General features: G+C 50.1%; 2 protein-coding genes across 2 annotated transcripts in view; one reads left to right on the top strand and one right to left on the bottom strand.

Annotated features, from left to right (window-relative positions):
• Nucleotides 1-12254, top strand: part of ADH5 (alcohol dehydrogenase 5 (class III), chi polypeptide) — a 17544-nt gene extending 5290 nt beyond the window's left edge. Inside the window, exons 3-9 of the mRNA XM_061571143.1 lie at nt 80-221; nt 1239-1326; nt 1757-1976; nt 3070-3330; nt 4060-4195; nt 5167-5305; nt 11845-12254. Of these exons, the coding sequence (XP_061427127.1) occupies nt 80-221; nt 1239-1326; nt 1757-1976; nt 3070-3330; nt 4060-4195; nt 5167-5305; nt 11845-11869 (1011 nt within the window). The 3' untranslated portion in view covers nt 11870-12254. The remainder of the gene's footprint in view (nt 1-79; nt 222-1238; nt 1327-1756; nt 1977-3069; nt 3331-4059; nt 4196-5166; nt 5306-11844) is intronic.
• On the bottom strand, nt 6903-26886 carry METAP1 (methionyl aminopeptidase 1). The gene is made up of 11 exons (XM_061571142.1): nt 26744-26886; nt 24713-24764; nt 21056-21162; nt 20685-20745; nt 19675-19766; nt 18946-19029; nt 17428-17566; nt 15650-15781; nt 14883-15026; nt 13637-13702; nt 6903-12964 (listed from the first exon to the last, which is right to left on the bottom strand). The coding sequence occupies exons 1-11, from the start codon at nt 26855-26857 to the stop codon at nt 12798-12800; spliced, it is 1158 nt and encodes a 385-aa protein (XP_061427126.1). The 5' UTR covers nt 26858-26886; the 3' UTR covers nt 6903-12797.

Below are 26886 nucleotides of genomic sequence, written 5' to 3'. Positions count from 1 at the left end.
CTCGCCCCGACAGCCTGCGTAGTAGCCTACACGGTGGTGGTGGTGGGGAGGGATCTTTATCTTTGGGTGTGTGTTGCAGATCGTGGCGACGGGCGTGTGCCACACGGACGCGTACACGCTGGGCGGCCTGGACCCGGAGGGCGTCTTCCCCGTGGTGCTGGGGCATGAGGGCGGCGGCATCGTGGAGAGCGTTGGCGAGGGCGTCACGCGCGTGAAGCCCGGTGAGACACGCGTGCACAGACGTACGCACAGACGTACGCACAGACGTACGCACAGACGTACGCACAGACGTACGCACAGACGTACGCACGGACGTACGCACAGACGTACGCACGGACTTACGCACGGACGTACGTCTGCAGATCCGTTTGTCTGTCCGTACGTCCGACCGTACGTCAGAGGTCGCAACCGGGTACCCGATACCCGTACCCTACCCGATACCCGGCTACCCGTACCCGGCCGGGTACGGGTACGGGTACCCGTGTACGACCCTGGTGCGGCCGAGTACAGGTACGGGTAGGCCGTGAGTCACTGGTGAGTAACCGTTTGTCACTCATTTCGGGTAGGGTACGGGTACGGGTAGGGAACGGGTATCCGTACCAGGCCGGGTATGGGTACGGGTACCCATTTGCGACCCTGGTGTGGCCGGGTACGGGTAAGGAATCAAAACCCATTTGCGACCTCTGCCGTACGTACATCCGTACTTTAGTACATCTGTCTGTCCGTCCGTATGTGTACGTTGGCTCGCTCAGCCCTGTGGGGCTCACTGCCTCCCATTTCAATGGAGAACTGAAAACGTTGCCGTTCCACTTTCTTCTGCTCCGCCATCTTAGTCCTTCAATAGTTGGGGCGCACCTACTGCTCTGGCATCGAATATAAATAGGCTATCTTTACTACTTGTAGGACGGGTTAATTATTCTCATCCGACAGGTTAATTATTCTCATCTGCTCCTCACTTGCCAGTGACTCATGCGTGATTGCTGCAAAGTCATTGGCCGCGAAACCGATTCCTTGAACAACGAAATACAGACGACACACCCTACCTATTAAGCGCTCGTTTGTTTACGAAGGTAAGCAATCATCGTGATGTGTATGCTGATTTACATTTGTTTCTTTTAATCCCAGCCGAAACTCCCTCCCCCCACCGTGACCCCGAATATTCGGGAGGTCACGGTACTTCGATCCAGCGATGAGAACGTGCCCTGGGTGTTACCGCTGCCTGTGTCCGTGTGTTGCAGGCGATGCTGTGATTCCTCTCTACATCCCGCAGTGTGGGGAATGCAAATTCTGCCTGAGCCCCAAGACGAACCTCTGCCAGAAAATCAGGTTTGTGCTGAGCCCGTTCGCTTGTTTGCTCAATGTTTATTAATGCAATATACAGTATTGCTTCATCTCTTGGGCGATGTGCCCAAGTATCACACGCCAGGGTGTCACGGTGCCAAGTTACCACGGTGCTACGTTCCAAATAAAGCCGTCTTGATAAGAGCGTACCTAATTCGCCCATGTAACGTGCTCGAATACTCGACGGATTTTCCATTGCACTCTCGGCAGATGCCGAGAGTGCAATGGAAAATCCTGAGCAACCGTAACCCGGACGCGGACATTGCTAACCCCAACAGGCGCAGAGTTGATAGGTTTTTGTTGTCGCAAGTCTTCTCCTGATAGCTTCGATCGCCCTGCCCTCGTAACTCGGCGCAAACCCGCCTGTCGATCCGGCTTCTCCGGCCTCGGGCTTCCCCACCGGTCGGTCGGTCAGGGTGACGCAGGGCCAGGGACTAATGCCGGACGGAACGTCACGCTTCTCCTGCCGGGGCCAGCGCCTCTTCCACTTCATGGGCACGAGCACGTTCTCCGAGTTCACCGTGGTGGCCGACGTGTCCGTGGCCAAGGTGTCGCCGGCCGCGCCGCTCGACCGCGTCTGCCTGCTGGGGTGCGGCGTCGCCACGGGATACGGCGCCGCCCTCAACACCGCCAAGGTGGGCGGGGGGGGGGGGGTGACGGTGGGGGAGTTCGGAAAAATGCGTCGGCTCCGCCAACGGTCCACGTCTTAACTGCGTTACGGCACGCGTTGGTGTGGAGGAGCGGAGCGGCGGGCCGTGATTTTTGTTTACGTCGAGGCGGTTTGATGAGCCAGGCGATTGTTACTCTTTGGTTTTTTTTCGGTAAAGTCACGTTAGGTAAAAAATCCTTCTTCAGGTGGGGACAACGTAGAGAAAGCACAACTGCTGAAGTGTGTCTAAGAGATGGCTGTGACGAGGAGTTATATAGTCGCGGGGGATGGAGGGAGGGGAGGGGCCATGGTGAGTGTGTGGGCGGTGTGAGGAACGGGGTGGGCGCAATGTACAGAGTTCAAACTGAAGCTTTGTGATGCCGGAGGCAGAAGTAGATAAGGAAGCTAAGATTAAGCAGCCTTTTGTTATGCTGCCGGGGTGGGTGGCTGTGTCGGTGACGCCAAAGTATTTTGAGAGCCGTGCTCGGTGTCCCGTGATGAATACGTTTGCAGGGTGGGTGCCCCCGTTCACCGCTGAACCTCGGAACGCGCGAGCGGTTCGCGTTAATTTTATTCAAGAGAGGCTTACAGCGCCGTCGTTTTTAAAGACGTTCGGCTCACCGCAAAGAACCGCAGCGACGTGAACGCAACTCTATAATAGCTGGCGCCAAACTGGGCCACAAGCCCCTGCAGCATGACCTCGTAGGAGCCTACGTGACCATGCGTTTTATTTAAGTTTTTCTTGAGAATGGGAGAGGTTTAAATTGGTAGAACTAGGAGAGTGGGTGGTTGCCACAGCGGTACCAGCGCTGGGCAGGCATCGCCGAGATGTCCCGGGTTTGAAGGAGCGGTGCTAGTTGAGTGCCCTGAGCCTCTGAGCCACCCCGGCCACCACCCCGGCCACCACCCCGGCCACCACCCCGGCCACCACCCCGGCCACCACCCCGGCCACCACCCCGGCCACCACCTCGGCCACCACCTCGGCCACTCGACGTTTCGACAGAGCGACTGAGCCGTGTGTGTGGACCGCCGTTGCCACTTGACCCCCGTCGCTCAACCGCGTGGCGCCGCCCGGCCAGGTGGAGCCCGGCTCCACGTGCGCCGTTTTCGGCCTGGGCGCCGTCGGCCTCGCCGCCATCATGGGGTGCCAGGCGGCGGGCGCCAGCCGCATCATCGGGGTCGACATCAACCCGGGCAAGTTCGAGACGGCGCGCACGTTCGGGGCGACCGAGTTCCTCAACCCCAAGGACCACGCGAAGCCGGTGGAGCAGGTGCTCGCGGAGATGACCGACGGTGGTGTCGACTACTCCTTCGAGTGCATCGGCAACGTCGGCACCATGGTGGGTCGGCGCGGGGGGGGCGGGGGAGGGGGGCGGAGGGTGTCATCGACACCGTAACCGCGCACGGCTGCTCGAGTTGACGCGCTGGTCCCCCGACTAAATGTGGGCATTAGCGACTCGGGCGACGAGAGCAGTGCCGGTCTGTGTGAATGGGAGCTCCGTTTTGATTGCGTGCATCGAGTGGGGGGGGGGGGGTGTTCACTCAAATACTCACTTCGTTGTGACAAAAATACCAACTGGCAGAATCTCCCCCCTCCCCTGTTGGGGGCATCGTTTGTGCCCCCCCCCCCCCCCCCCCCCGCACATGGCTATACTGCAGCAGAGCATTGGAATGAATGAGATGTGATTTTTGGCGTAAGGTGCTTTTGAGTTGCCGAAGCATTTAAGCGCCCTTGCTATATGAAAGAAAACAAAAACGAGATTGCAAACCCGAGACAAATTGATTTACGAATTTAATTGCTCATCTCCATCGAATCGCTGGGGCAGGTAAAGAATCATTACATGCCAAGTTATAGTTGCCGGTGTGTACGAGATATAAAAAAAAAGAGAAACGATTCAAATGAGACCGCAAAAAAGTAATTTAAACTACAGATTCTTAACGGCGGCAACGACTAAGCTTTGCCGGCAGTTTTTATTCGTACCACGGAACGATTGCCGTGGGCGTGGTAACGTAACATCGATGCCCTGCAACTCTGACGTCATCGCCATGTAAACCCTTTCCGTCACAAGCGCTCGGCACTGGAGGCGACCCACAAGGGCTGGGGCGTCAGCGTCATCATCGGGGTGGCTGCAGCCGGCCAGGAGATCGCGACGAAGCCCTTCATGCTCGTCCTGGGGCGCACCTGGAAGGGCATCGCTTTTGGGGGTACGTTGGAGATGCCACTGGGTCTTCATGTTCTACAGATGTAGATGCCACTGCTTCTTCATATTCTGTAGATGCAGATGCCACTGGTTCTTCACGTTCTGCAGATGTAGATGCCACTGCTTCATCATATTCTGTAGATGCAGATGCCACTGGTTCTTCACGTTCTGCAGATGTAGATGCCACTGCTTCTTCATATTCTGTAGATGCAGATGCCACTGGTTCTTCATATTCTGTAGATGCAGATGCCACTGGTTCTTCATGTTCTGTAGATGCAGATGCCACTGGTTCTTCATGTTCTGCAGATGTAGATGCCACTGCTTCTTCATATTCTGTAGATGCAGATGCCACTGCTTCTTCATGTTCTGTAGATGCAGATGCCACTGGTTCTTCATGTTCTGTAGATGCAGATGCCACTGCTTCTTCATATTCTGTAGATGCAGATGCCACTGGTTCTTCATGTTCTGTAGATGCAGATGCCACTGGTTCTTCATGTTCTGCAGATGTAGATGCAACTGGTTCTTCATGTTCTGTCGATGTAGATACCACCTGGTTCTTCACGTTCTGCAGATGTAGATGCCACTGGTTCTTCACGTTCTGCAGATGTAGATGCCACTGGTTCTTCACATTTTGCAGATGTAGATGCCACCACCGCCATCTATTGCGCGAGAGTTGAACTTACGACTCTCGGTCCGAACAGGCAACTGGACATACGGACCAGGTTCGTTCGTATCTCTAAAAGTTCGTAAATCAAATGTTCTTAAGTAGAGGATAAGAACCAGGTCTGATTCTGATATCGCTCGCCCACAGCCTCTCTGACGCCACCGGGACTGTTCCGGACAAACGGCGGTGGGGGAGGGGGGGGTGGGCGGGAACCGTGTTTGTTAATCTGTGAATAACACTCGGAGCGACGTTGGTGGCAGCGTGTGCGTGACGGGTGTCGTGCGTGTGACCGCGTGTGCGCGCGACGCCAGGGTGGAAGAGCGTGGAGAGCGTGCCGCGCCTGGTGGACGACTACCTCGCCAAGAAGTTGAAGGTGGACGAATTTGTGACCCACACGCTGCCCCTCGCCGAGATCAACCAGGCGTTTGACCTGATGCACGAGGGCAAGAGGTGAGCGGGCGGCAGTCCATGACGGCAGCAGGAAGCGGAGGCGCGCGTACTCGCAGACACAAAGATCCCCCGTGTAGCATTTAACAGACTGTTGGGGCAGTCTGTTAAATGAAGGCCGGCACGGCGCATGAAGGGGTAGGTGGCCAACACCACGCCCGGCCGCCTGTCTCCCTAGTGGTAACTTATTTGAGGCTGAGTCGACCTAGGGGAGGCCCAGGACCAGTTCAGATAATCGTCACTGGTGTTGGCCGTGAACGGGAATCGATCTCGCATTGCCTGGTTTTGTCGGGCAACGTGCTAACCGCTTCGCTTCCGCTCCTAACAGACACACACACAAACATGCGGGCATTCCCCTGTATAGCTGTGTAGACTGTCAGGGCAAGTGCTGTCAGCAAGTACCCACTAAGCTGGCACAGCGCACGTGCGGCTGGCATGGCCGGCAGCGTGCCCGGCCTCCTTCGTCTCCCGAGCGCCACCGATGTTTTACGCGCAGAATCATTCGCGGGGGAAAAAAGCATGAGGATTGAATTTTGGCGAAGGCAGCAGAGGCCTCATTGAGCTTTAATTGTACGACGCGAGCGAGGCGGGGGGCGGTTGATGAAACCATGGCTTTGCACGCGGTCAGAGACCCCGAAACAGTTACGACCGAAGTCAAACCTCAGCGGCAAAACGCAACGCAACAAATGAACCTCATGGCGGCAAGCCGGCTCTCGCATAATGTCCGTGATGCAGTAATTTTTAGTCCGTTGATGGCCGGCGATGCGGCAATCGACTCATCTCGACGAGCTGTACATTATGCGCTATGGTGCATACGGGAGCGTTCAGGGCTTTAGCGCAATCGTCCTCGCTGTGTTTAGACATCGCAGAGTAGAACTGATTTCGGATTGATTGTTACCCCAGTCGCGGAGTTAAGTACACCCCTGGAAAAAAGTGTCTCAGAAAAAAAATGTTTAATTGCCTCGGCCATTTTGTATCATTTGGTACCCCGGGGTACCGCCATGAGGATAAATTGTAGATGTATGCACCTGGGCTCCGTGTGTTCTGAGCTGTTTTAACGTGCTTTTGAAATCTCATGGTTGAGAAATACTTTCAAATGTTTCGATGAATGGTCATGCCCCGCCACTGTGGGCCTCAAGTGATGTCACTGCAAGGTCCACTCCCATAACTGCGTACGACAGTCGTGGTAGCAGCAGCAGTAGTTAAGAGCCTTTCGTCAATCCATCTGCTGGATAATCACTTGAATTTATAAAGCATCCAGACGCACGAGCGTCTCGACGCTGCACAAGGCAACTGTATAAATATAAATTACAAGCCCAAACGGATATTGAACATCTTAATATCAAAATAACAAGGAACACAGCTCGTGAATATGCATGGATTTGCTTTCCAACACGTGTTTGTCCTTCAAAGTGTTTTTTTAACCGGCGATAACAGTAGCTCTCGCACCCGTGTGCACACGCTGCAATGAAACAATTGGAGCTTGCACAGCGTTCTCTCTGCCTGGGGAAGGTTCGCAAATCATTCCTTGATCAACCTGGGCCCTCATTTTGAACATCCATGCCCCAAACAGCAACACAACTTCGCACGAAAGTTCCAATCGTGTCGGGAGATTTATCTTGCAAAAATCGTTACAGACATACGGGACACGGCAAATTCATTATCGCTTTTCAATTTGGTTGGAAAGCGTTAACATTTCTATATTTTTAAAATCAAAATCGAGGATTGTACAGATTGAGCAGCAGTGGTTTTCTTCAAAAGTTCTAATTCGTGTGGGACATATCCCAGCTCTTGGGTACGTATCTAGTGGTGGTGGCCGGCCCCATGGGAGCCTTAAGCAGGGATTATTTGCGACCCCCCACCCCGCCCCACCGCGCTTATAAACTCCCAGCGATATGACGAGAGATCGAGATCTAGACGTGGGACAGAGGTGTTGTAATATTGGTGGAAGCTTGAGATGCATCGAAGTGCGACAGATGTTAACAAAGACGGATACGAACAAGGTCTGGATGAGATCATCTTTTGACGTTATTCGGGGTTGAGATTGTTTTTATTAGGCTCGTAGCTCACGTTCGCTTCTCCGCCATAATTTCGCGTTAATTTGGGGACCCCCTCTTAACGCACAGCGATGGCACCTCTCAAGGTAAGAGCGTCGTTTTGGTTGCTTTTTTACTCGTAGAGGCAGACACTGCCGAGCGACAACGTTCCGATTCAACTGGCACCCGCAGGGAGAAGAGGGTAAGCCATCGGTGGTGGCCGGGTGGTGAAAAAAGCACGGCCGCCGCCGAGTGCGCAGTTGTTCGATTCCCGCCGCTTGTCAGACTGACGGAATGAAAGAGCTACGGCTGGGTCCAGTACGTGTTTACGACCGGTGCCATTCCCACCAAGCACACGTTCTGGGCGCGTCTTACTTCCCCCAGAGCATCTTATAATCCGGCGAATACGGTAATTGTCACGAGTAGGTTATTTTGTGCGCCAGTGCAATAGCCCGTGGCCCAACAATTAAGATAATATTCATATAAATTTCACAACACGTGGCTACAATGTTCACAAGAAAAATATTTTTCGCCAAAACGCCACCGTTATCCACATTGCGAGCGACAGCGCTTAAAATCCGCAGTGCGCGCCGAGTTTCAGCCACTCCCTTAGAGATGTCGTCAAAGCTTAATATTTACACCGTTCCTCCCGTGCAGTCCATCTCAAGATGCCCAGTCCACCAAATTTGTGACCGTGCCGTTGCCACACATCGGCCTACTCTCGTTTCAAATAACGTAACAGGATCTTAAACGACCGCCGTGAAGCAGACCCCGTGGGTTTTCATTTAAAGGTTTAATCCACCCGCAGTATGAACGTGCGTGGGCCAATGGGCCCACACCGCTGCCTCTGTAGTAAAGTGACGAATTCGCGAGCACTCTGGCACACGTCGCCTCGAAGATGTGAATCTGGTCCAATATACGGTCCAACTGTAGTGGCAGGAGAAAAAAAGAAACCTTGATGTTCTGCAGGTGGGACGGGGGGGGGCTGTAGCGCATATCGAGTACTGCATTGCAAGTCGGCAGGTTGGCTGATTATGAATAATAACAGGCAGCGAATTTTTAAGTGATAAATATATGCACGAGAGCCCTTTTGTCAATCCGCTGTTGGGCCACGTGGAGTTTATTTGATTACACTTGGGCAAGCTGGGGTATACAGATGTGGAGAGGGGGGTGGCGTATAGAAGTACAGTATAAGAAAGGACTTTGCTGCACACCACAAAGTCTCAGAGCAGCTGCTTAGCACGGAGTTGCAGGCGATTTAAGCCATGCGATTTGATTGTGCAATTTGATTGCCCTGGCGTGGTGGATCCCGGCTAAACATTCCCCCTTTCAAGAGGGCCGGCTTAAATAACTCAACGTCGATTCATCACCAGTAACTTCCACTGGTAGCGAGAGGCAATTTGAATGACTGCAATAAATCATACAATGCATCAATCCATAAGAAACTCTTAAGCTAAACAACGCGTGCATTGAATCGCCGCCTGCATGTAGAACTTGTTTTCACACCGTACGTAACCAACCTTGCCAATGGTAGGCGCGGGACAAGGACAGCAAACTAAACACGAAAAGCAGTATTGTAAGAACTGGCATTTTTCAATCCCGTGAAAGTTGTAATGTTTCCACGCAAATCCCTGCAGCTGCCAAAGGTCTGTGCTGCTACCGCCGCTGGCACCTTCATCACAATATTAAGAGAATCGATTATTCGTGAATCGAATCTTGACCCTGAATTGCGACAATTCAAATCATGGGGGAAAGGGAGGGGGTAGGTGAATCGTGACACCCTTGCAACTCGGTGATGTCCAACATTTCACGGGTCGTGCTCAACACGGGGTGATGTGGCACCTACTCCCCCCCCCCCCCCCCCCCCAGTCAAGTTACAGCAATGTGCACATCCCTCTATCTGTACAGCATTCCACATTCACACATAGAACTAAACTAAAAAAACATTTTTATTTTACCATGTAAGGCCCACTTTGCTATGTAGCTCATTTTCAGAAGCGATCCGGCCACAAATGATAGCTCAGCTGATTATCATGTGGAAATTTCTAGCAGCCGAATACTCTAAACGCACGTTGTTTCTAAATGCGGAGAGGAAAACTGCAGAGCCCGGAGAAAAATCCACACCATCACGGTGAGAGACATGCAAACTACGAATACACAGGCGTCAGGGTCGGAATCGAACTCACGACTTCCTGTATACCAGACGAGGTAGTTAACATCTCACCACCGTGGCAGCCTGGCACGTCACGGAATCATGTGGGATCGCGGCAACTTGGAGATGCCTGATGATTTTGCTTGCGGGGGAGGGGCGACACTCTGCACTGTCATCTCCTGGCAACACCTCGCAGTCCTGTGCCTACAACACCTGGCAAGCCCTCGTGGTCACCAGTCCCAAGTGCTAACCAAGCTGGCCTCTGCTTAGCTTCTGAGATTTGATGGGATCAGATGCATTCATGGCCATTTGTTCAGAGGCAAATAGGTGCGAATTGTATTGTTTTAGTCTACAGAAATCGCCCCTTGTTCTGAACTGATATATATTTTTTAACCTCTTCAGCACATTTATACTCGATGTAAGAGTGCACCCGCTTGAGTACAAATTCTTTAGTTGCCTTAGGACAGGGGTCGGCAACCTACGGCTCCGGAGCCACATGCGGCTCTTTACGGGCTGCTTCTTGACGATATGTACGTGAGTACAATATGTACTCAGATGCATTGCGGCTCTTGAAATACTGAATTTTGTACCGAATTGGAAAGAAATGGCTCTTCTTGTTATTTTGGTTGCCGACCCCTGCCTTAGGGAGATGTAGGATGTACGTTGTACATGCACAGCCATTTGTGCCAATCCACTGCTGGACGAACGAAACAACCCAGGCCATGCCGACCATACTTCACCACGTTGGGCCAGTGCAGTTTGGCAAAGGTGGCAAGTTTCGCTGGCAACTGATTGGTAATGATGGTCGCCAATCCAAGAACTATCCAGGCTAAAATTCCTGCTTAGCTTCCAAGATCTGACATTAACGGACGTAGCGGTTCGTATTAATGTCGCAGCCCAAACAGGTGGGTTTTCAGAGCCCAAACAACGTCAAGTATTCTCTCTCTAGAACAGAGAAACAAATACTGTACCGCCGCAAACTCCACAAATATTATCAGGCTGATAATACAAAACCGATTGAGAGCTCACTCTGAGCAAACCAGTCGTATAAACGTTACTCTGCGTTGCTGTTTTGGCGAATATCTGCATGCAAGCAGTCTTGTCGCTTACACGCTGAGGTTGCATCCATGGCCGTCCCATCTGCGTTTCAAGCTTCGATAAGGAAACCCCTCCCCCTCCCAATACGCACGGATTGTGCGTCGCATTTCCAAAGTGCGTTCACCCTCGTAATTATTTATTTGGCGTTAGCGTAACATTACAAACTGCGTAATGAGATGACGTTGCACTGCGGGTGTCTTGTAACGTAGGGGGGGGGGGGGGTGGCGTGTGACATCATCACCTTGGCCGAAAAGAAAAGGCTCGCCCACGATCGGCTGTGGTTTTAATTGCCATGCTTTGGGACACAGCGATTTTTTTTTTTGGACGGCTTTATTCCAACATTTGATTTTATATTGAACCATTTTTTGTTAGGAGAGCTATCGTGACCTCATCTTAAAGGCAGATGGACAGACACACAGCAATGCTTTCGACCAGAGTTGGAGGCATGAGGACTGTCAAGTGACTTTCCATAGCACGGTACTACGATGCCGATGTTTTAAAAGGTATGCAAAGTGGCACTGCAGCCATGGCACCAAAGCTCCATTGCAATGCTCCTGACCGTCGCTTAGAGACTTGACGGCTTATAACCAAATCAGCCTGAATGCACCTTTCTCGGAAGCCGAAAAGCATCAAGCCTGGCTCCGGTGTTCAGAGCCTGGCCAGAAATCCCAGGTGTTGTGGGCTTTGGGCTTGCGAGGTGGGGAAAAGATGGCAGCACTGCAGGTGGAATCAATCCTCGTTTGATTTTATTAATTAGTTTTGTCGGTTTGCAGAGAACACATCCAAAGGTCCAAAATGCAGAACTTTTCATTGTTACCCCCTCCCTGCGTGTGGGATTTACCTGGATACACCGGTTTCTTACTACAAGCCAAAAAGAAAATGGAACGAGTCAAATATCCCAATGCAAGACCCTCCCCGAAATACAGTTGTTTCAAATTCAGCGAGGCTCTCCTGGGTAAAAGTATCGTGAGGTTCACCTTTTGTTCTGACATTAACGAAGCTTGAAACCGCACACTCGGTACCCCCCGCAACACACAGCCCTGGGAGTAATTACAAGCAACCAAAATCTGTTCGTTGTTGGGGTGGGGGGGTAAAAACTCTTAAATAAACCCCCCCGGGTACGCCCCGATGTTCTATGATGACGACGACCGATGCAGCCACGATTTTGACGGAGTTCCTGCGCTCCCTGCACCAGCCACGGCATGTTAACATCAACGGTGGCCGCCTAACACTTTTCATTTTCTCTACCTCCGCAGCATCCGCACCGTGCTGAAGCTTTAAGCCCTGCAGCACCGATGGCCATCGGCAGAGAATGAAGAGCACTTGGCAACGATTAACAGCACAGCGGTGAAATCGTAGAAAATAAATACAATCAGCCTGCTCCTATTGTCCTCTATTTTTAGATACAAATACTGAAAGCTTGGCGATTATACGTTTTGCGAGTTGGGCAGTTCCGCACAGTTGTTACGTCAAAAACAAGTAGATTACCATTTTGCAAATTAAAAAGAAAGCATGAAAATGCACGTAGACAGTTGCCGTGAAGGTGATAGTCAAAAAGAAAAATCTAACAACTTAATGAGATGAAAATCCAGCTACTTGTTTCTGACATGACCTCGGTGGAATCGTCCAGTTGCATCGTTTCAATAAACAGACCCGTTGCTTGCTACGCTTTTGCGCGTCCCTCCTTCTATACAATGCACGTCGTAAAAACACTCGGTTTTATTTTTCTCACGTATAATAACTGGCACAGCGGGGAAGGGGAACGCGGTCTGATAACTGCCATCAAGGTCGTCATTTTTTTTTTTTACAAATGCTAACGTTTTTCAGTGTCGAACAAACGGCGAAGTTGATGGCTCACAACGGCGCTCTGCACAAAAGCGAGATAAAGCCGCTTATAAAAAAACTAATCTTCCTACACAGCTTGGCAAATGGGAAAAAGAAAAGTTTTTCTATGGCAATTCGACGACGCACGTCAGGCACAGCAACAACAAACAAGAAAAAAAATTCCGAGTTCCTTTTTTCCGCCCTCCTTCATTTAAATCTCCCGTTTTTTTAAGTTTTACATTTTTGCAGAAATTTTCACACGACAGTGTTCACCGCGTCGCTTGCAAAAATCGAAATCGGACTCATGTCTAACCGCGGGCGTAAACCGAGCGAGGTTCCGAGCGTCAATCGCACGGGGGCCCCCCCACGTGCCATTAAGTGAAGGTCAGTCCTGGAACAGGAAGTGAGGTTGCCCCGAGTCTTCCGTCCGCAGCGTCAGGATCTCGCACCCCGTCTCCGTGACAAGGAGCGTGTGCTCGAATTGCGAGGAGCGTTTCCCGTCCTTGGTGACGGCCGTCCACTCGTCCGGCCATGTCTCGTCTTGCCAGGTGCCTGCGGTGGAAAAAACGCAACTGATCGCGCGCGAACAACCTGCTTGTGAAAACGCAACGTTGGTCGCAACCCGTTTGTTTGTTTTCACATCACGAGCACAGGTCAATAATGGACCCGGTTTTTCCCTCCACATTTAGGAACATGCATTGAGACTTATTCGGCTGCAACACACTTACACGTGACAAGCCACTTTGCTGAGCCATCATTTGTAGCCAGATCGCTTCTGAAATTGGAGCTATATAGCTCGGCAGCAGAGGTCGCAAACGGGTTTTGATTCCTTACCCGTACCTGGCCGCACTAGGGTCGAAAACGGATACCCGTACCCTACCCGATACCCGGCTACCCGTACCCGGCTGGGTATCGGGTAGGGTACGGGTACCCGATTGTGACCTCTGGGATGAAGCCATGTTGCAGGCGTGGGTGGGTTGATTCTAGGAACTTGAATTGTGAGAAGAGACAAGACGTTTGGAAAAAGAGTGACAAACGGTGACTCACCAGTGACTCACGGCCTACCCGTACCCGGCCACACCAGGGTCGCAAACGGGTACCCGTAGCCGGGTATTGGGTAGGGTACGGGTATCGGGTACCCGGTTGCGACCTCTGCTCGGCAGGCCTTACCTGGATAAAATAACCAATTGTAGTTTGCGGATTGTGCCTGAAAACGGGCCTCACCTTCTGAGATCATGGGCTCGATGGTAAACACGTGTCCAGGCTTCATCACTCCCACTGCCTTGTTCTCTGGAGGGCGACACAGGAACACACTTGTACCAGACGCGTGACCCCGTGACCCCCCCTCCCTAACCTCACTGGTCGTAGGAATTGTATCCTCGTAGGAATTAAGAGTTGTAAAAAGTAAGAGATTCGGGCAACCAATTTTAATACTTGATGGAAAATGATGGGGAGCTTATCAGACAGTTTTAGAAGTGAGTACAGATCAGGAACAAATTATAGTCATACACGCAAAATGTGATCTCCAGACAGCAGAATGTGCAGTGTGTCATGTACAAAATCATTAGTGCCATTCTGTAGAATGTTAGTCACACAATAGAAACGCTACGTCTCCTTCATATATCTGTCCACACAAGAAATGTTAAATATTTTTTACACGCAGAACCCATCGGTCCGTGTATTATATAATGTATACATCTTAAGACCCATATCTTAAAGAGCGGGTCCTGGCAGTTCAACAGCACTGACTCAAGCAAGCATGGCCTTTGCTGATGAGACACTATGTTGCTTGTACTGACTCGATGGCTGCTGAAATGATGCACTCCCACAAGGCCGTAGGGCGACTGACTTTGTAAAAAACTAATTTAACGTGGAGAGACGAGACACACTAAGGAGATATTGTCCACCCATCTACGCTGGTTTTTATAGTGTAATAAGAGCTTATGTCCGGCTCACGTGGTGATCGGCTCTGCCGGTCCTGCTCTATAGCCAATGGGGGGAGAGCCTGGGAGCATGGCCCTGGCGTGATCAAGGGGTGCCAGCTAGGGTGATTGGTTCTGCTGGTCTTGGCCTCAGCCAATGGGAAGACAAGTCAGGGGCGTGGTCCCGGGAGTTGATGGGGAATCTAGAAGATTTGGCGCAGGCTACCAAGGATTGGCTGGAGCGTACCACGTGACCCAGGCATTAAATAAGGGGAGAGATGAACGACACGTGGTCGAACGAAGGAAGAGAGGGGCCACGCGCGAGCGGGGCTCCGAGTGCCACGTGGCGGTGCGTCTCTTGTGGTCTGTCTGCCCACTTCCCGTTGCCTGCCAGCAGCGGGGAGTACTTGTGAACTGGAATAAATAAAAGGACCGATTCCACAAGTCGTCTCCAAGAGTATTATTACAATAGTATAGCTCGGTGGGCCTGGGGAAGATCAGCGTGTTGGCTAGTGTGGCTAGCAGGGTGGTGATCGTGCGAGCCGTACTTGAGTAGTGGGGCACATTAGGCGCGGTGTGGAAGAGGCGGTGGATTCCGTGGCCGCAGTAACTCCGCACCACCGAGAAGCCGTGCACCTGCGCGTGTCTCTGGATCACGTTGCCGATGTCACGGTAACGCGTGCCCGGCTTAACTGTGAACACGTAATACACGTGCGGATTAGACACAAAGACGCAGATCCCCGTGTAACCTGACAGGTGCTCGCTAACTTGCACTTGTCCCCACACCCTATGAAGGCCAACATGGCGCACAAGAGAGGGTGGTGTGGCTGGCAACACACCACAGCTGCATCGGCATATCCTGGGTTTCAACTAAGGCCAACTCGGCCTAAAGTGATTACTTTGTGCAGTTTATCAGCATCGGCACTGGGTGGAGATGGCGCCGTTCACACCACCCGTTTACGTGCCATGCTGGCATTAATAAGTTGTCACGCGAAAGACCAGAATAGTCTCACTTGCAAGAGTGACCTGGTATTATGGCTGGGCCATCTTAATCTCCCTGGTGCTAATGTTCAGACACAGCACGAGGTACTCATTCTAGGCTAGGTTTGACGTACGAGATGCCCAAGGTAGGCGTACGCGAGATTCAAACGTCACTTTCCACTGATGCTAGCCATGACTGGGAATCGAACTTAGGCTGTACGGTTCAACTTATCATCGCGACACGATTCAACGTGTCATCACAAGCCATTGCTGCGAGCTAACGAGCAGCTCCGTCGTGTGCCGAGAGGTCCGTGCATGACGGCGGCGCGCTGACCTTCGTCGATGGCCTGCATGAGGCACTCGAAGGAGACCTGCACGAGCTTGCGGGACGCCGCGTCCACGTTTCCCACGAAGAACGTCTCGTTGAGGTCCCCGTGGAAGCCGTTGTGGTACACCGTGATGTCGACTGCGGCGAGGAACGCGCGCGGCAAGCGAACGGAACACAAAAGACGGCCACGTTAACAAAGGAGGTGCACGCGAAAACCGCGGTTGACCTGTAGGTTACCCGTGGGCGAGTTAGATGGGTTTTCAGGGTCGCTGCGCTTGTGACAAAAAATAAATCACTTTACGAGTTAAATTTTGATTTAAAGCTTTCGTGACTGCAGGGATTCAAATTCTTGGTTCTTTCGGTAAATTCACGTAGAAGGGAAGCAATAAAATAATAAAAATATAAAACAATTAAATTCTCACGACGTTTCGACTGCAACACAAGCAATCATCATCAGGTGTGAAATCCACAGCAAGAAAATTTAAAAAAAACTTTACGAGTGCGCGCTCATTTAATCATTAGCTGGTTCCTCAAGTTGTCTCGGGTCGGCGACTCGGAGCCTGCGTGACCCCATGCACGGCAGCAAGGAAAACCGATTACTTTAATAAACAAAATTTAAAAAACCTGCTTTCTTTGTCTTCACCTCCATGCTACGTGTGGTTTTTTTTGTAGCTTGATTCACAATTGTGTTTTGCGTGAGCTGTGTTTATTTTATCCGAGCCAAGGACCCTCGCCCCGCACCCGTGACCCCCAGACGATCGAGAGTTGACCGTTCCCCCCCACAACTGCATTGATATGGGAGAGTGCGCAACTGGCAGATCCTACTATCTACAAAAATAACTCGCGATATCCGTGCAGCTATCCGCGAAGAAACGTCAACAGAATGGAATTGCTGCAAATAACCCATCACTTCTGGGTGATCATTTAACAGGTTACCCCTCTATCCACGGATGAAGTCAAATAATAGGAAGACATTTGCCATATACAGTGTGTCCTTAAAACCAACGTGGGTGAATGAACCGTATCCAAACATTGGGGGGGGTGCTTTAAAGTGGGACTCAAAAAAATGTAAAATAAAAATTTTAAAAGAAAAAAATTTGAAAATGTTGCAAAGCAGTGCTCTCTTGTCATGTATGGATAAAGTTGATCTATTTTTAAGATAAGCGATGCACAGACGGAAAAATGGGGTCCCGGAGAGAAGGGATGGACTCTGCATACTACACCACCTCCCCGTTAACACACGGTAATCACTGCTCCTGGGAGAGAACAAGAATGACAAACTTGGGCATTGCGTTTGTGTTATCTTATTTCCGGTTCTGTTTGGTTATATTATTGCCCCCCCTCCACTCCACCTTCTTCCATCGTCTTCCCGTCCCCCATAAATATACCGCTGCCGATCACTACCCCGAACACGGTAGGGCGGTGAGCCCAGACGCCCCCGGTTGGTCCCTAATCTTGAGGGTGTATCGCTCCGGGTTTGGTTCACGTTATTTGCCGTTTTTTTCCCCCTCTTCGTAATCTACTCTGTATTCTTGATAGATAAATAAATAACTTGCCGACGAGCAGTACCAGCTCAGCGCTCTGACCTCCGAGCCACTTTCGCTGCAGCTTTACACGTTCGTATGTATCGTGGCATTGCGAAGCGCACGTACGCAAACATCAATCATTATCTATCAAGGGGTTATTCCTAAACGAAGCTCGAGGTTTTTGGATAAAACTTTGGCCCCCCCGGCGGATTTGCCGGCACAGATCATGACCATGACGCACGGAACGCCCCGTCTCACCGTTGAGGATGTCGCCCTCCACCAGTGGACGATGGTCGGGGATGCCGTGGCAGATGACCTCGTTCACGGAGGTGCAGCACGACTTGGGGAAGTTGTAGTAGTTGAGCGGCGACGGGTAGCAGCGGCGCTCCATGCAGGCCTGGCCCCCGGTGCGAAACGACGGACAAGCGGCCACCGCCGTCAATAGCAATAACACCACCACAACAACAACAAAAACAACGGGCAACAGCGACGGTCGTATTCGAAGACGATGTTTTGTATTTTTATTCCCCAATTTATTGCGCCGCGGTGGCGAGATGTTAACCACCCCGCCTGGTATACAGGAGGTCGTGGGTTCGATCCCGACCCTGGAGTTTGTATGTTTGTATGTTCTCCGGCCTCTTTTCCACACAACAGGGGCAATGCACTTCCCCCACCCCCCATGTCCCGCTAGAGAACGTAAAACTTTTAGCATGACAGTCAAAACTGATCATTATTTAAATTCGCGGAGTTTAGACAAATTAAGTGAAGAACCAAATTTGACACGAGTTTTATTTCGCGCAGTCATTGGTGACCGGACTGACACCACCAACTCGCTGCACCTGCAAACCCACTTTAATCACAACTCGGTCTATGCGAGTCTATGCGTCTCTATGCAAGTCTACGTGTCTCTATGCAAGTCTACGTATCTCAATGTAAGTCTATGTGTCTCTGTGCAAGTCTACGTATCTCTATGCAAGTCTATGTGTCTCTATGCAAGTCTATGTGTCTCTATGTAAGTCTATGTGTCTCTGTGCGAGTCTACGAATCTCTATGTAAGTCTATGTGTCTCTGTGCAAGTCTACGTATCTCTATGTAAGTGTATGTGTCTCTATGCAAGTCTACGTATCTCTATGTAAGTCTATGTGTCTCTATGCAAGTCTATGTGTCCCTATGCAAGTCTGCGTATATCTACGTAAGTCTATGTGTCTCTGTGCAAGTCTACGTATCTCTATGCAAGTCTATGTGTCTCTGTGCAAGTCTACATATCTCTATGCAAGTCTATGTGTCTGTGCGAGTCACTCGTGACTGGACCGAAACCCATCAACTTGCTACACTTGAGAACCTGGTTTTCAGAATCAGAATATTTATTTACATAGGAGGAATCCGATGAGCTATAAAGCTCTTTTTTTACAGATGTCCAGTAGGGGTGGGTTAGAACGTTACAACAAACAATACAAAAACACAATAGAAGTGCAAAGTATATGAAAGGTAAACAAAAATCATTAAAAATATATACGATAAAGCCCACCGAGGTATTTACTTACTTTTCAAAAATGACCTGGCGACAAATGGTAGCTCTTGTGGAAATGTATAGCGGCAAAATAATAAGTAAATCATCCCTGGCAGCTGCCTGGATTCGAACCCAGGTTCCCAGGAGTGCCAGCTCAACGCTCTGACCTGCGAGCCACCAGACCACCTCGAACGGATAACCTTCACGCATATTCAACGGAGGCACACTTTAACTTCACGTGCAAAGGTTTTCGGCCGGTACATTACCGCGTGCACGGCTTCATCAATCTCGTCCGTGGTGACGCCCGGCTTCACCATCTTCGCCGCAATGTCCAGCACCTCCCTGCCCAACTGCAGGGAGCCACGCGAAATTCACAAGCCACGGTCAGTCGGGTGGACACGGCACACGAGGCTGCCACCGTACGAGGCAAAAAGGTAACGCGTCCGTTTGTTTTATGCGTCTTTTTGCATGCACGTGTAAAAGCGGCCGTGTAGAATTCACAAATAAAGCACGACAACCCGGGCGGCTGCACGAGTAATAAAAACGCATGTCAAGAGTACGATTGCGACGTGATCGGTCCTCCCGTCGTGCCTTGTACATCACGTGGCATTCCCACACTGCCGGTATAACAGCTTTTTCCTCCACGCGGCATCGTCAACTGCGTGTGCACGACCTTGTTTCAGACCACCAACCCAGCATTCAATATTTGAACCATTATCCAATATTAAACCAATTATTTGGTGAAGCGTTGAAGAACCATTGCCCGAAACGCCACCTTGTTATATATATTTTATTTTAGGCGTTCAACATTTCTCTCCAATTCCGACAACTTAAAACAGCTGCCCCTGGACCCCACAGATCAAGACGTGGCTAAAATCGAGACAACACGTGACATGCCTGCTGTGGCTACTACTACAGCCGACAACGCAAGCGGCGAACGGCGCTGGGTCTCCAATCGTGACATTTTAACGACCGCGAGTCGTCGGTCGCCGCACCTTGCAGGCGATGCGCATGCCCTCGATCTCGTCGGGAGAGAGCACCTTGATCTGCGTGCTACCTCTCATCTCCTTCTCCACCAGGGAGATTCCTGCAGCCAACACAAAACACATGCCCATCCTCGAATGACTCTTACGAATTGAGACGCTCCAAAGTTTAGCCCCCCAAGTAAAAAGCCCATTCAACAGCGATTCGGCCATCACACAAAACAATTCTTTGGGGATGCTGCCATGGTATGATGGGTTAGCGTAAAGTTGAAACAATGTGAACGTTACAGAAACACCCCCCCCCACCCCGCAGCCTCCGTCCACCCAGCAGAAAATATGGGTGGTGAAAAGCGTGGGGAATGCCCACCTCTTCCAAGCTGTCTGGCCAGTGTGGTAGAGTGGGGGCACAAAATATTCTTGAGAGGAGCTTCTAAGAGCAGAGAGGAGGCCTCCCTCCGCCAGCAGTGGCGTTGGCGAACAATCGATGGGCTGCACATTTATATTTTTAAAGAGACCTTTATTAATTGGCACGATTGTTTTAATGGTTAAAATACAATTTTACGACTCGCAATTTTACCTAGGAAAATCCGGACTGTATGCTTTTTTAAATCCTTTATATTAAGTTCACTTGCTTGCTTGCTTACGATCGCGCAAATCTTTCGGTCGTTTTTTAACCCACTTCCCGTGATCCAATCGAGCTGACATTTTGCACACAGACTCGTTGTGCGTGACAATGTATTTTCTTGAAAAAATTTTTTCCAAAATTTTACACCTTTTAGGATTTTTTTTTTATATTTAATTACCAATTGCTTAATGGTGGCAGACAATCATCTGACCCATAGGTGGCAGCCATCTCAAGCCAGAGGACGAGAGGACTCTAGCCGCCCGTTTCAAAGACCAATGTGAGCTGGCTTGTGGCCCATTGAACACGCATATAAAGGATTTATAGTGAAAAACTTTTTTTTTACGGGTTAATTTTTTGGCCGTTAATTTTGTTACAGTTCCATCAAACAACACCGTACCTTGCGTGTGATTCGCGTAGTCTGGCCTTGAAATATCCTCCGGCACATCTTTCTTGAGGCTCTGTGGGGAGCGGCAGACAGGGAAATCAAGGCATTGAGCGGTAAGGGCAGTCGGTTGAACACATCGGTTCTGCCCTTCGGTTGCGACCTTCACCAGCACGTGTAGCAGGGGGCTTGCAACGAGTCACCCCACCCAGCGAGTAGAATAATTACCATGACTGCGGATCGACGGTTCCAATTAAGAATCAAAGCATGTTTTTTCATTTTATTTGTATCAATCTCGAACGTACTATTAGCCCCATCTCTCCCGTCTCGTGTGTAACATCTCATCTTTTCTTAAACCGCTGTGTTGTACTGCATGCGCAACGTACCAGGGGATAATAGGGTCGCAGCGTGCCCGTGTAGCGATACCAGGGCCACGGATCCGTGATCGGCGCTCCGGGAATATTTGCCGCATTGTTCTGTGCCTTCTCTTCCTCTGCACACACGCACGGATACACACAGACACAAGCATCTCACATTAGCCACATGCAATTGTGTCCTTGAAAATAATGTGTCCTGCTTGTAAAGGGGTTTTTTTTTGCGGGGTGGAACTGATGAAAAAAATATATTGAATCAAATAAAAAAATCGTACTCCCGTGTGCAGGCTAATAATGTATTTTACACTACGTTCTCAATCTTTGCTGTCTCTCTCCGTTCCTCCTTCTTCTTGTGCTCAATCGACGCTTTCATTTTTTTTCTCTTCTTGCCGCCTCCACATTAAACAGTCACCTTCCTCACGAGTTTCCACTCCTCACCAAATACTCACTTAAATTCATATGTACCATGTTAATTCTTTATAAAGCCCCTTGGTTAATGCGCTATGTAAATTCCTTCAAGATAAGGTCATCAAACTTGTTTCAGATTAAAATGCTGTTGAGTTTGTACTCTGCCCATTTTTCGCGGGAAACCGCAGACAAGCGGGAAGGAAGCCAGAACCGGAGCTAACACATTCCTGCGGAGAGGGAGCTGGTAGTAACGTCGGGTTGCTCGGTCAATGTCCAGGGTCAACGGCGGCGTGGTGTATTCCGCAAATATGGCCGACTGTGAGGGCGGGCACAAGCCGGAGTGAGTAGGTTAAACCTTGAGTATTATAAGGGCACCACGGGGTGACCAGCCCCTCCCCACCCAGCCCCACCCCTCCCACCCCCCATTACTGATACGGCATGTGGAGGCTTTAATGCAGTAGTAGATTTTGCAAAGGGCTGCACGGTTATTTTTCATTTATTGTTTTCATACACGTAACGTGGATTGGTCCTGTGTGAAAATGGATATGCCGTACTTAAACATTCATAACACACACCGAGTTAAGTGACCTTTTCTCAACAATGACAGAAGCCTATACGCAAGATTCATTATCTCTCTTGCGAGAGGGACCTGTGAAGGCCATGCATAATTTATACTCAGGTACCAACACACTCTTGGTTTGTTTTTGTGTGTGCGTGTGTGCACATCTGCTCACCGAAGACAAAAACTACCTTTGTTGTTCTGCGCTGTAATCGGGCATAGAACAACAAAGCTGTGGTGTGGCCAGCACAAAGCCCAGCCCGCTGCCTTTTCCTCTCTCATGCTGCTGCTTAGATACAGTTCCACTTAATGATTTAAGGCTGAGTCAACCTCACAGAGGCTCAGGACAGGTTCAGATACCACCTGCCACTGATGTGATCCACGGCAGAGGATTGAACCCCAGTCGTCGTAGTTTTCCAGTGCAGCTTGAGAATCACTGAACCGCCACACCTCCAAAACGCAAAGATCCCCCGAACATCCTTTGATAGACTGCTGAGACAAGTGCTCTTAGCGAGCATCTATTTAGGCCTGCACAGCTCACAAGCGGGGGGGATGTGGCCCATCCAAAAGGGGGGTGATGTGACCACCTTTGTCTCCCCACCGCTGATGTATACACTGCACCAGGTACAGTACTTATTCTTAGGTTTTTTCGGTAAAGTCACGTAGGTAAAAAATGTAAATTAATAAAAGTAAAATAAAACAAAATAAAAAATCAAGACGTTTCGGAAGCAACACAAGCCTCCGTCTTCAGGTGGAACCGTCACAGCCACGACAGCTGTATCAAGTAAATGAGAGATCACAAGAAATACCACCCCGTATATATAATGGTTGAGGGGGGAAGGGCCAGGAATGGCACACTTTTTATTAATATGGTTTGTTTTATTTTACTTTTATTGATTTACATTTTTTACCTACGTGGCTTTACCGAAAAAACCTAAGAATATGAATCCTTGCAGTCACGAAAGCTTCAAATCTAGAATTAGGTACAGTACTTGTTTAAGGCCGAGTTGACATAAGGGATGCCCGGAACCTGTTCTGATATCGCTCGACACCGATGTTAGCCGTGGCCGAGAATTGAACTCAGATCATCGGGTGCACAGTGCAGTGTGCGAACCACTGCACCACCGTTCCTTTCCCCCACTCCATCACACAGACAAAAATGCTGGGTGAGCAACACTGCTTCTCTAAATGCTTAGTCGGCAGTGCCATATGCTAAAGTGTCAGGAGATCGGCTTTCAACAACACACTCTCGACACCACAGCTCTGCATTGCTCAATAACGTACACCACATTTCATGACGACGCGTTATCTCGCAGGCGTGGGCACATACCAACGGCGCGTGGTGCCCTAGCTCCAACTAAATGACTACCACCAGCCAACAGCAAAAAGGAATACATGTTTGCAAAAGCACCCATTCAAATGTAAGCGGTCTAACAATGAATCGTGTATATGCAGTCTATTTGTCAATCCATAATTATAAGCAGTAACTATAACTATAACGATTATACAAACTATTGTAATTTACAGCCCATCAGCAAATACACTGCAAGATGAAGAGTGATGGAGGATGTTTGACCATACTTCACCGCATTGGTCCACATAGGTTGAAGAGGTGCCCAGGGCCGGTTCAGATACATTTCGTCACCGGTCTTTTATTAATTGGGAGATGGTGATGCTAATGTCTGCCCTTCACTTACCCAGGAAAGCCTTGGCGAGTCTTCTGACTCTTTCAGGAGGGTGCTGCTAAATTGGTGAAGACAACTCCTTAAATGTGTGTTCGGCTTCGTGTAGGAAATCCAACCATTCACATATATGTAAGGACAGTACGGCTCCCCGTGGCCGTGGTTACTAATTGCCGCAACGGGCACTGACAGGGTCGCGTAAGGATAGCACGGAACCGAAGCGGTAAATAATCATTGAGACAGGGACAGACAGGCCCAGAAGAGGTGAGAGAGTGTTCGGGGAAAAGGGGCGTGGCCGGGTCGAGGAGTGGATAAAAGCCGGCGTGGAGCAGGGCTCTGGGCTGTTGTGTGGGAAATCAAGAAACTGTCGTCGCCGTCGTCGTCTTGAAGCGGGTCGTCTTCATCATCTTGGATCGGGCACCTTCTGGACTTGGAAGGCTAGAGTTAATATTGTCTCCGTGACTACTACGCGTCCGCTCCTGTGTAGCCAGCCAACTACACAGGGAGCGTCGCGTAGGGTCACAGAAGTTACTCAGCTGTATATAGTCAACTCGCAGTTACTCGTTAAATTATCAGTGAGTCGGTGGACTTCATTCACAATAAATATACATATAACTGAACAAGACAGTGTCTCTAAGAGCTACATTACACATACAAGGGAGGTGACACTCAAAGGTTCACATATCCGGGCCTCTGAACACCTGGTGTTCCTAGTTAAGTTTCCCATCCAAGTACTAACCAGACTTAACCCTGCTTAATCTCCGAGATCCAATGATGGCCACATCAGAGGCAAAACTGTCCAAGCAAATTTGACTTATTTTTTAAAAATGTTGCTGCACTACCCCTTTGCTGTCCGCAACACAGCACAGCCGCGCAGGTGAAGTACGACAATGTGGCGTGCATTGGTGGTCACTGGTCCAAGTACTATCCAGACTCAACGCCGCTCAGCTTCCGAGATCTGCAGAGATCAGGCGCATTTTGGGGAGATTTGCTCATATGAAGGAGAGCTGCCTCACTCACTCGCTTTCTTGTGCAGTTTCTTGTGGGTGTCCCAGCTGCCTTTGAAGCACTCCTGCCCACACACGACAGACACCCAGCAAAGAAAACCCTTCACATACACGTATGCAGCCCCCTTTTGGCAATCCAATGTTAGGTGAGGGCGTTCCCACATAGTGTGCGTTACAGTGTCAAAACAATCTGACGCGGCTTAACGAGCTCACATTAGCTTTGCGGAAGCCTGCATCCATGCTCAAACGAACATTGGGTCCGTGATTCTCTTTGTCGGCGGCCGTGAGCCAATGGTGGACATTCCACGTTGCCATGACGGGGTCCAGCAATTCCACAGGAAGAGTAATGGTGACTTCTCTGTCATACTAATATTATTATTTATTAAATGACAATTCATTGACTCATTGGAAAGCAGCGAGTTCATCTTTCCTTGTATGATAGACTTTATTAATAATCCATTTTCGCAAGTCAAATTTTCTATTGAACGCAAAATAATAATTGACAGCCCTTTGTCCGCACCTCCGATGTGAACATAATTCACCACATTGGCCAGGGAAGGTAGGTCAACACAGGGAACCCCAGGACCAATTGAGATATCACTTGCTAGCGACGTCAACCGTTCCCGACAATTAAACTCAGGTCACCATGTTCTTTAACACGCTGTGCCAAGCACTGCGCCACCGCTCCACCCATCGCAATATAATTTTATGGTTGTCATGCCCTGCCCAAAAAAGCAATGCGGCAACACTCAACGACACTGGTGATCCTGAGCCGGTGTTGGAAATTCCACATTCGTATGATGGGAGGTAGTTATTCCACAAGACAACGTAACTATGCACAAAGTAGTCCTCATTGTGTTGACCCTAGAGTGCTAATGATAATAATGTGTTGCCCTCAACCCCCAAGCGGGAATTGAACTCAAATCCTTCCGAATTGAGAATTGTGTTGCAAAATTAGCGATTTTTGGCACTCGATGTATTCACTTTTCCGGTTTACCTGTGGACAAAAACATTGTCAAAACGACTGGGACGAGGACACAGACTTAGCAACTATTCCAGGTGTACCTTGCTGATCTCGTCAAGGAACATAAAGCATCACGCGAACTCCAGTCATCCTCCACAGCAGCGAATATTATTATTTTTGGCTCAGACGTCGAAGAAAAGACGCGCGCTTTCAAGATGCGCTTCAGCGGCCGTCTGGAACGCTCTTCCTTCCGATATTAGGTTGCCCGCTGGGAGCTACGCACTTTTAACTCATCTCGATTGAAAACTCATTTCTTTTCAACTGATTGTTGTCTTCAGTTTGGTGTCCTTACCCCGCACCTATGATTATATCACGGCTGGCTACGTACGGCGCGAAAGAAGTTCAACATATAGTTGTAGTGAACTGGAAGCCACTGGCGCTATGCAATGTTAAGATTGAAAACTCATTTATTTAGAACTGTTTTTTGTATTGAGTTTGTTGTCCTTCCCCTCACCTGGTTATCACGATTGGCTACGTACGGCGCGAAAGAAGTTCAACATACAAATGGTCTCCTGTGCCAGGATTTCGGGTATGGATGTGCCAGTACTTGGCCTCAAAACGACTCAAGGCCCTCATACCACAACAATGCGTCTCCCTGACCAAAAAAAATCCGTGCAATGCAGCCCTGAAACCTTTGTACGAAATTCCACATTACTATGACAGGGCCCAGGTATGACAAACAGCACAGTTAATGTGTCACTCATGGAGGAGCGGTGGGTGCAGTGGTGAGATCACTGCGAACCAAGCCACCTGAATTAAAATCCCGGCACGCGATTCACATCAGCGGCAGTGGATTTATCTCTCGTGCCGGATCACGGCCAACGGTAAGAAAGGCAGTGCAACTCCACAGTCGTATGGCCGGGGGCTGCCAGCTATGCACATGAAACGCGGTCACCTTCCACCAAAAAATCCACCAAGGCTGAGGCCCAGGCCTCGCCTTCAATGGGATCCCACCAACCAACCAACCCACCAGCAAACAACCCACCACCACAACCACCACCCACAAACAACAACAACAACCTGCGAGCAGAAGAAAGACCCCTGCACGCCGAGCTTGATGCAGGTCGGGCACTGCAGCTTGGCGGCGTTGGCGCAGCCGGCAGTCTCGCAAGTGTGGCTCAGCACAGCGGCCATGGCGAGGCGAGGGGCGGGGCAAGGGGGGG

Source organism: Lethenteron reissneri, chromosome 47 (assembly GCF_015708825.2).
Source record: "Lethenteron reissneri isolate LAM-NWPU_2019-01 chromosome 47, ASM1570882v1, whole genome shotgun sequence".
Lineage (NCBI taxonomy): Eukaryota > Metazoa > Chordata > Hyperoartia > Petromyzontiformes > Petromyzontidae > Lethenteron > Lethenteron reissneri.
This window is presented reverse-complemented; position numbering and strand designations above follow the sequence as displayed.